A 10223-nucleotide genomic window follows, 5' to 3' on the forward strand; every position below is an offset into this window, starting at 1 on the left:
CCTGCTCCTCCGAGAAGCGCGTTTGCACATCAGAACCCGGGGTTCATGTACAGCACACGGAGTTTATTTACAGTAAGGCACCATTCCGACATGTGGTGGGGCCCGGAAAGCTTGCCAGGACCTTGAGGAACGCTCTGCAGTGGCGTTACTGCAGAGGAGAGGGATGGAGAGCATTCACACTGGAATTCCCACTGTGTGGCTGGGTGCCCAACCATGCAGCACCCAGGGAGACGCAAGGTGTGACAGCAGTGCTAAGTACCTGCAGGCTTTCCCCTGGGCCAGAAGGAGCTGAGCTACCCATAGGATTCCCAGGAAGGGGCAGCGAGTTGGGTGGCTGCCACCTCTTTAACACATTATGGTGCTGTAGGACAGCGACAAGAAAGCAGCTGCCAGGTCAACACCTTGCATTATCTGTGTGCATCGTCTGTGGCAGCACACCATGGATTCCTCATTAGACCAATGCACAAGCTGCATGCCTAACTGCATGTGTGTACTTTGTAGGAATAAGTATGGAAGGCAAGACCTGGCAGCAGCTCCAGCAGTCCAGCCCCCATAGCACTGCTCTGAGCAGTAGGTTAGACTGAACAATTGCAAAGAACCAATTATAGTTTGAAAAGATCGTATAAACTTGACCCCAAAAAGCTTGTTTCAGTGCTTTATCTCAACATCTCACTCAAGGGCTTAATTCCAGCAGTAGAAATTTACGGTTTCTGGGTATGCACAGGATCCCTGCGGTCTTCACCTGCAGCAAAATGGAAAGAACAAAGGAAAAATCACCTACAGGGGAAAAAAACCCCACGTGAGTTGCATTTACCTGGGCTGCATTCAGCTCCAGGAAGCACACTGAGTGCTCTTCTGGTTTAAGCTTTAAGACAAGGCTTAAAGAAGAGGGTTTGTTTGGAAGCTGCTTGAATAAGCAAATACTTACAGAGCTGTTTCATTTGATGTCTTGAAGCACTGGAAATAAAGAAGCAGACTCATTATCTTTTGTGTTTCCTGACCATAGGGATATTTAGATTAATATATTACAAGTGCATGATGCTCTCCACCTTAAAATACCTACTATTTGATTACCTACTGCTAGTTCTAAAGCAGGAGGTCATATGTAGAGTTCTTTAACCGTGGAAAGCCGCACAACAAAGTAGAACAGAAAAGGCAGAAGAAGACAGGGCATTGCCACAAAATACTGTTTTTTTTCCCTAATAAATTGGAGCTTTCCATACCTTGCAAATGTTATCTTTTTGAGCCACAATTCCAAAAAGTATCGTGAGTGAAACCACCACAGCAGCAGCAATAATGGCCTCCGTGGGGAAAACAGGCTGTTTGTCTGTCAGGAGAGAGGAGGTTGAATATGTGATCGATTGGTAGAGTCACATAAACCAGGACATGTCACAGAACTGCAGGCAGGCTTATTTCCCCTCCTGTGGCTGTCACTGCTGATTTGAAGTGTTGCTGTCTGCAGTCTGAATGTGTGCATTAATCCTCTGCAAAGAAGGGAGCCAAGCCTGTTTTAGGAACTGAAGGAAGAATGGAAATGTTGGTCTCTGAAGAAGAAGGAGGTCCCCAAAGCGCTCTTACACATGGTAATAAGAGTGTCCAGAAGTGTCCCTGACACAACTGGCGTCGCTTTCCTCCCTGGTCTGAGAGTGCAGAAGTGAGGGGGGCCTGGACAGTTGGTGGACAATGGAGGCCTGAGACCAGAGCATCCAGCCCCAGCAAGGCTTCCACCACCCAGCTGTTTACAGAGCTACAGTTGCTTATGGAGGACAGCTTCTCTCGCCCTAAGCAGCTCTTTTGGCAGGACAGAACACGATGGTCAGGGTAAGATGCTTCAAGTAAGACCTAAGGTGCTTTAAGCCACAGCTGAACGTGCCCTGTCAGTGTGGGAAGTGAGAGTGGGATGACTCTGCCTCAGGTCACACTTGCCACACGCCTTGGAATAACAGGTAGGGCAGGAAAGGCCCTTCCTGGTGCTGTGTTCTCAGGTGCAGGTGCAAGGAGAGCTCCTTGCTATTGCTGTGCCCTCAGAAGTCTCCTGCTTACTCCATTTCACTTAGATTTCATCATATAAATGTGTTGATACCATTGTAGAATAGAAGGGAGAGTTACTTGTAAAGCTTATTGTTTGGCAGCAGCCATGTTACCTTCAACTATCAGGTGGAAATCCTTTTTCCACTCGCTGAAAGGATAGCTCATCACGCAGGTGTAGGTCCCATTGTCAGAGATCTGCACTTGTTTAATGGAGAGCTGAAAGACCTCACTGGTCTGGTAGAGCTGGTAACGGTCCTTTTGCAGGGTCAGGGTGGTGTTGTTCTTGTACCAAGCCGCACGGGCCTGAGGGTTGGATTTGGAGTTGCAGGACAGAGTAACGTCTTTGTCTTCTTCAGTGTGGACGAACTCCTCTCCAGACAGGTGGGGAGGAACTGCTCACAGTAATGCAGGTCATTAATAAAGCTGCTCATCATGTAACACAACAGAAGGGCCTTTACACATCCTTTGTACACCTCGCTCAGTGGTAAAACACAGCACAGTTGAGCAGCCTTTCCTGATTCCCGGGAATCAGCAGGTCACTCCCATAACTCCTCTGCCCTGACTTGTATCCTTGGGAAATAATCTAGGTGGAGGCAGGGACATAGGTGGAGGCAGGGACATATCCAGGACATCTTACTTAAGGGCCCACCCACTCCCTATAAAAGAGGCATTAGATCAGGTCATGAACACCAAGGTGGAAAGGGAGTGTCATATCACATGAGCTATCTCCTCCTAGATGCATTTTTTCTTGGTGAAGACAGCATACAAAGATGCAAAACACCCACCTTCACCTACTGCCCAGACACTGAGGGGTTTGGCCCTTGATTTCATCCCACCCCTGCCATTCTGCACACATATCCACCACTACGACTCACACTGGACATCCAGGATCACAGACACCTGCACAGACGTGTCCCGTGCCAGCTTGCACGTGAAGGTGACTCCATTGTCGGACTCAGTGACTGGGGATATGCAGATGTTACTGATGTTCACTTTATTCCCATCTTTCAGATCCACTCGCCCATCTCCTCGGTACCAGAGCAGCTCCTCAGCCTTGCTGCTGTTCTGCACCAGGCAGGAGAGGGAGACGGCAGGGCCAGGTGATGTAAGCAGGGAGAAGTCAGCGTTGTGGTTATTTACTGACAGCTCCAGACCTGCAAAAGGAGAATGAGGACACTGAGTACCCTAAGCTGTTCCCTTCCCACAGAAGCTGCCCTGCTACCTTCTTCAGGCCTTGACCTTTAGGAGTGACTGAGAGTTTCAGCCTCAATCTAACAGCTCTTTTCAGGTGGGACTTCAGTTTTGGAGACAAGTCTCATCACAAAGCTCCCTTCACACTCGAAGTCAGGCTTTTGCAACTGACTGTGAGAACACCAAAGCCTGACCTGTAGTAACAAAACATCTCAAACCCAGCAGTGACCATGTAAGACACAGCAAAAGATCATTCCACCAGTCATGCTCACCCTCTTGCTGCCAGTCACCATTGCAGGATACCTGTGTCCTCAGGTTTTGTGCTCATGGTTTGATAAACTGCTGGTTTTTGATTGGAGCTGAATGGGCTTGAGAATATAAATGAGTTAATCAGCCCCTTGGCCATATCCTGGCCAGTCTGAGTCTGGAAATTGAAGAGTTGCAGTTTGTCTAAAGGACAAACCTCAGGACATGCTAAATAACGAACCAGTACGGGGAAGAAATGTTTCTAATGGGCTGAATCTTACTACTGTAGCCTGGGTCATAGATGAAGGAACTAAAAATACAGCTCAGGATATAAAGGCGCTATAGTCCTGTGAATGTAAAACAGTCTGGAGCTCCCTGTCCCTTCCATGGTGTTCCCAGCTGACCAGAGCTACCACACTTCTCCCTGCTTAGAGCAGGTTATGGAATGGTGTCCTCCTCATCGCTGTGCATCTGCTGCAATGGGAAACGCTGAGGCTTCCCCATTCCCTTCTCTGCTACTCTCAAAATCAGAGACTGGTTTCCAGCCAGTCCCCTGGGGATGACCTCCAGAACATCTGCATTCTGGGCTGCTGGTGTGGCACACCACCATGGGCACTGCCCAGCCCAGGGCAGCTTCCCATGGTGGGGCTTGGACAAAGCTAGGAGGGATTTTTTCCATTGCTTACCTGTGGCTACACACACCAAAAGGCAAAGAGCAAGGAGAGGAACCTCATAGGGGACTGCGAGGCTGCTCCTCTGCGCCATCTCGGAGGGGTGTCTGTGAAGAGAGGTTAGTTCCTTGCTGCCATGGGCTACCCTGGGGAGAGCCCTCCCAGATGGGTACAGGATCACAAGGGAATAAACTAAGTTGATTTGTTGCAGGGATTTCTCCAGCTCAGAGCAGAATCAAGGGGGTTTTCCATCTCTAATCTCTATTGTGTGAGTTCATTGCCTCCGATCACCTGTCTACCAAGAGGAGCCCATCTCCAGTCGTGCAGCACTGGACTTACCTAGGGCAGAGTCTCTGGAGAAGCTGCTTCTGCCAAGAAATGCACAGCTCCTTTCCCTCCTTATTTATAAGGTTTCAATTTTAGTATTTTATGGTAGCTTAGTAAGAAGTGAGTCCATAAAATGGGTTCAAGGCCTTGTTCAGTCCGTGGGTTTCTGAGCTCTCAGAACAATGAAGAAAAGTATTCGCTGGGCTCTGCTGGGTGTTTTATGAGACTTGCCAAGGCAATGAGTAACTAATGAGTTTCTGCATTGGCTGTAAAGACCTTCAGCCAAAAAGAATACTTTTCCCCTCAGCTTTCTGGGCTTTCATGACATGTTTCAAGGCATAGGAAGTTTATCCTGGATTCCCCTAGAGCAGAAGCAGACTCTGATTTCCTCCTCTCTGATTTGCCCTGAAGCTTTGTTGCTGTGTCCCGCTTTACCTAAAAATGAGAAAATGCACTGATTCAGACTTTGAACTGAAGCTACTGCCCTGTAGCATGTTGGCAGAGGAGAGAGAAGAGCCACTGTCCTGCTCACTGATGTGTGCCTGCTCACATCAGTGACCTTCAGCAGGATGACAGTGATGTGGTTGCAAAGGATGGGGTTCTTGCAGCCTCCAGAACGTGTTCTCACCGTTGGCAGTGTCCCCACAGGCACAGGGCATGTCCCTCCTCAGGAACCGGCTCAGCAGGGCCATGAAGAGCATTTCACAAGCAGCAGGAGCCTGGAACACATCCTCAGCATTTTCTCTGTGTGCAGACTTCAGTGGCTGAGCTCCGTGGCTATTGTATGCAGAGCACAGGAGCACTCACCACTGTTTAGCTGTGGGGCTGTTGCAAACATAGGGCACCTTTGAGTGTTTCTTAATACAGCTTTTGTCTGTGTTCATTGGTTTATTCTTTAAGAGGGAATCATTTTCAGGTTAAAAATATATGTGACCGAAAGTCCCTTAAAGAGACAGTGTTCAGCCTGAAAACTGCTGTTTCAGAGCTCAGTGTGCAGCCTTTAACTTGCTTTTTACCTTCAAACTCAAATTAAGACACTTTTAGCTTAGTTCATCACTTTTTGGAAGTTGTATGTCCTCTCCTTACAGCACTGGATTGAGTGTTGGTTTATGGTTCAGTATGAACTTCAATCAAAACGCTTTTCCTAGGAGTAAAGTGACATTTGTGGTTTGGTGTTAAGCCGAGTTGAAATAGAGAGGGATGCCAAAGTGGTCACAGCAGGACCAGGTGAAGAAGGACGTGTTTAAAGTGAGAATTTAAAGGAAGAAAGAATGGAGTTTTGGGGTATTTTTTTAGTCTAGAAATGAGAGTGAAGGAACAGGTTGTTGGGGAAGAGCTGTTCTGTGGTGGGTTTGTCATGATGGATGGCACAGCATCAAGCAGGACCTGGGGAAAGCCCTGTGCCTCTTGCAGCAGGTCTGTGGTGGGTGAGCTCAGGTTCATCAGGTTTATGTTCCCCTAAATGAAGGCATTGCAGTGTTCTGTTTTGCAACGGGCTCTGAGACGTGCTGAAGGAAGAGGGACTAGAACAGGAACGTGTTACTTGGCCAGAGGCACTCAAAGGCAGCGTTTTTAACTGGTAACAATTGCTTTCACAATGGCTTTTTACACTTCTCTTTTTATACGGGGTGTAATTACCTTGTGGGTGTTAATTACTGAGGCCAGGAGTTCTGTGGCGTGCATTATCCACCTTTCCATTACGTTTAGGAAGGATGTAAACCTCATGCTCCAGAATGTGAAGCAGCCGTTAGTGACTCAGAGTGGGAGGAACCTCTTCAGGGAGGCACATCCTCCATAACCCTCCATGCAAAGGATCCAGCCTTCTCATTTGAGGTATTTGGATCAGGCACTATCAAGGCAGGATTAGACAGACTAGAGCCAGAGTAATCCACTGCTCATCATCCTTATGGCAACACCAGCCTAACAAACCCAGAAGAATACTGTTAAATATGACTCTAAGCAGCCCCAAAGGGAATTAATTAATAAACACCAGTCTATTCCTGGGTGTAATCCAAGCCTTGGAAACCTGAGAAGAGAAGATTTAGAACATGATAGAGATTGGGCATAAGTGTTTTTTTCCACTGGGTCTCTTAACCTCCAACTCCAAACTTCACACTGGTTTGGGTTCCTCTTGGTTGTTCTCAGTGCCTGCAGAATGGGGGTAACAACTCATAGACCTCTCCATTTCCACTGGCAGATGAGCACTCGATTTATACCCAGCAGGGTTGTGAGGGCTGAAGGTTGCTCCTGGAGTTGGGAGCATAGCAGGATCTGTGCAGGATCTGTGCAGATGTGTGGAAGCTGGGGTTCATTTGTCAAGCAGGCAATGCCTGTACCATGGCTGTACCCCCACTCCGGAAAACACGTTTCTTCAACAGTGCCCGAGGCTCTGCTCAAAGACTGCTCCTATCTGCCTACTCAGTGCGGTTCCATGCTCCTAATCCCTTTTTAATATGTGCTGCTGCATATTTTGCAACGCTTCCATTGTTGGAGAATGACTGTAATACCCAAAGCTGCTGCCTCTGCTTGCCGGATAGCTGGGATGGAAAGCCAGGCTATCAGGGGATGCTCCTGCATCTTACTCAGCACTCCTGTTCCCTCCCACGAAACCTATTTTTCCCAAGAGTTAGGATGGTGGAGTTGTGATGTGTCCTGATTTCTCTGTTCCCAGCCTATACCCCACGTATTTTCCACTGTTGAGGTGGACACATTTTGTTAATTCTATTTTCTGATAGTCATTGTGTAAACGGTCCCACTCTCTGTCACTGAATGCAGAGGAATGATACGTGATCTTTAGTCTATTTATTATGTGTAAGATTAGCAAAAGCAGCACCAAAGCAGTGAATGCTTTGAAATCGCTTCGAGGACACTGAAGATTCCAATGAAAAGTGGGCATTGATGAAGAAACGGCTCCCGAGATCAATCAAGAGGAAGAGCAGCCTTCAGGAAGGTGAAGTGCTGGGCACTGTTGCCATCTACTGGAGAGACACCCACAAGAGCTGGCACCCGGAGACCAGTGTCTGACAGGGAGGAAAATCACCTCCTGGGTGAGATCCCTGTGACCACCACGGCAGAAGCTCAGAAGCAGCAAACCCTGCAGAAGCCTAAAGCAATGCCACACTCATGGACAGCGTTGCCCAGACCTGTGTGTTCAGGGGAGGGTGTTTCTGAGGTGGGAATTCCCTTTGTGTGAGTTTTGTAGGTGCTGTGGGAAGTCCCCTGCAGAGTCTGTGCTCCTGGTGATGCAAGAGGAAACCCTATCCTGGCCTTTTACTGCTCTGCTCATATTTCTTTTCCAGAACTGTGAGTAAATTGGGTTTAGAGGACCTCAGTCATCACTTTCAACAATTGCTCCTGGATCTTTTAAACCCCCCTTTTGGAAGTGAGTGCAAAAATGGAACCATGTTCCAGGAGGACAAGTCTGACCTTTAATGAGGAGCACTGAGGCACTTGCCAGTGTTCCCTGGGCTGTGAAGAAAGCAGCCAAGGGACTGTAGCAAGGCTCAGGGCAGTGAATGAAAGGCCCAGCAAACTGCTGGGGAGCAGAAGGCGCAGCTGCCTGGTGCCAGCAGGGAGCACTGTTCCCTGGCTGCTCTGGGTTACCTCCAGCGCTACAATCACCAATCTTGCCTTAGAAGACTGAAGGTAATACCCTAATGTGGCTGTTGCTGTCCTACTCCGAGAAATATGGTGTCAAATAAAGGAAATGTGAAAGGAACCTGGCATTAAATTAGCAATAGAGGTCTCCTACAGGAGATAAAAGTGACTCATGTGTATTAAACTCCAATTAAATGTTGGCACTTGTAGTTTCCCATCTCAGAAGGCCTGGTTCGTAGCTGCCAGCTTTCACACCTAGCAGGGCTCAGGGAAATGAATACCATCAGTCTTTGCATCATCCATTGCTGAAACTCCATTTTCTACCTGATTGAACCAACTAGTGTCCTGCCTGAGCTGTGGGGTTAAACTGCATCATAGCAGTGATAACGTGCCAGGTTCCCATGACTTGATTCTTTTCCTGGACAGAAAACATGTCTCTACTGCTGATGGGTTGGATTTCAAGGGGGTTTTGTTTCCTCTGGGAAACAAAAATGGGTGAGGATGATGCTAAACTGGGTGCCTGTTCCTTGCCCAGTTTAGGTGCTCTCTGATGGCCAGCACAGGACATTCCCTAGCAGCATTCCAAGATGTGCTTCTTTTTCAAGGCTCTGTTCTGCTGTGGCCTGGACCTCAGATATTTTTGTCTACCTAGGAACTTTCATCACCAGTGGGATTTCTTGGAAATGCTCTGCTGGAAAACCAAGTGCTGATTTGATCTTGTGAAGTGCTGCCAAACAATATTAGCAGCTTTAACCTCCCTGCTGTGGCGTCATCCCTCATTCCCTCTGCAAGGAATCTGCGGAGACAGAGCTGCTCCATCTTTCCAGTTCATGGGGAACCATTTGCTGCTAATCTTTAGGAGGAAACCACACTCTTCCTCCATGGCTGGAACTACTTCAGAGCGTCTCAAGGCAAAAGCCGCAGCCCCTGAATAACCACCTTCTCGGGTGCCAGGGTTGCAGATCTTGGCAAGCACGAGCACAGGATTGAGCTGAGGAAGAGAAGGAGGAGGAGGAGAAAAAGAAGAAGGAGGAGGCAGTTTCCTGCAGGTGGGGCCCTATGCTGCAGAGCTGCTCACCCAGGGACCTGGAAGGCAGAGCTGTCTTAGGTTGGCCCAAGGAAATGGGAAGGCTTTGTTGTTACTGGCTGCAGAGAAAATGAGTGGGTGACTCACCAGCCTTCAGCCCCATGCTGCTTTTACAATTGGTTTGTTGAATTTCCAGACAATTGGGCTTTTATCAGCTAAAAAGGGAAATAAGCTCAGTTACTCTGTAAATCCAGAGCAATTTATCTGTAGACTGGGGACTTAAAGCTATGTAACGGTGATCACTTTTGCGACAGCCAAATTCCCTCTTGTCGTTTCTTCTTCCCTTTTGGATTAAGAACATCCTGATGGCTGAGGTCTTTTGGCTTTTCCAGTTTAATTAGATGGATAATCCCTGTTCCTTGCTTCTCCCCCCCTTAATGACTCTGCAGCACAGATGAGCCCGAAGAAAGACAAGGCAATTTACTCTCCTTTTCTTCAGCGCCCGTTTGAGCTGGACCACGCTTGCCTTACACCAGGGTTTGCATCATCTGATGTCTCACGCAAAGAATCCTGAAATGCAAGGAGGTGAAAGGCTCATACCACTGAGGGTTCCCCTCAAAATCAGTTTTATGTGTTAGACTAAGACCTTGTGTCTCCACAGGAAATGCCAGAGCTGGGAAGCAGATGTGAGCATGAGACACCACTGAGAAGTTAAACAGGAGTCGATGGGAATTTGCTGTAGGAGATGGGCACTTCGCTGTTTTATGGACTGCAACACAATTTTCACAGAGTAAGCTGTTCTGCTTGTTATTCCTTATCGTCCCACCTGCCCCAGAAAGGAATTGGCAAAGATCTGAACGGAGGAAACCCCAAGTACTGTTTCTACATCTCCTCAGGCGCACAGTCCTGCAGTAGCTTGCAGTACAGCAACGTGCAGCACAGAACATCAAATGTTGTGAAAACGTTTCTAATCCCCTGGAGGTCCCTTCTGAGCTGGTGGCACAGGAGGGCAGGCACCAGGAGTGCTGGAACTTGTTCCCCTGTACACAGTCACTTGGTCTTGGATTATTATTGGTATCTGCTGCACCAGAGCACAGGCTCCGTGGGCCCCGGCTCTGGGGAGCTTTCGGACG

At 48.2% G+C, this 10223-nt stretch overlaps 1 protein-coding gene across 1 annotated transcript; it reads right to left on the reverse strand.

Moving 5' to 3' along the window:
* Window positions 1–595: 595 nt before the first annotated feature.
* Window positions 596–5013, reverse strand: TMIGD1 (transmembrane and immunoglobulin domain containing 1). Its single transcript, XM_061363531.1, has 5 exons — window positions 4479–5013; window positions 4155–4246; window positions 2907–3185; window positions 2145–2423; window positions 596–1327 (listed from the first exon to the last, which is right to left on the reverse strand). Exons 2-5 carry the CDS (start codon window positions 4231–4233, stop codon window positions 1200–1202), a joined length of 765 nt encoding a protein of 254 aa, XP_061219515.1. The 5' UTR covers window positions 4234–4246; window positions 4479–5013; the 3' UTR covers window positions 596–1199.
* Window positions 5014–10223: the final 5210 nt, after the last annotated feature.

This window comes from Neopsephotus bourkii, unplaced genomic scaffold (genome assembly GCF_033783945.1).
Source record: "Neopsephotus bourkii isolate Nb327-2 ecotype Australia unplaced genomic scaffold, CSIRO-AGI_Nbou_v1 NB_1154, whole genome shotgun sequence".
NCBI lineage: Eukaryota > Metazoa > Chordata > Aves > Psittaciformes > Psittacidae > Neopsephotus > Neopsephotus bourkii.

Coding starts and splice junctions, on each gene's coding strand:
- TMIGD1 (XM_061363531.1), bottom strand. CDS start 4,233: ATGGCGCAGAGGAGCAGCCTCGCAGTCCCCTATGAGGTTCCTCTCCTT. Junction 2,424..2,906: donor TGTGATCCTGGATGTCCAGT/GTGAGTCGTAGT, acceptor TACTGTGAGCAG/TTCCTCCCCACCTGTCTGGA. Junction 1,328..2,144: donor TTTCCACCTGATAGTTGAAG/GTAACATGGCTG, acceptor CTCTCCTGACAG/ACAAACAGCCTGTTTTCCCC.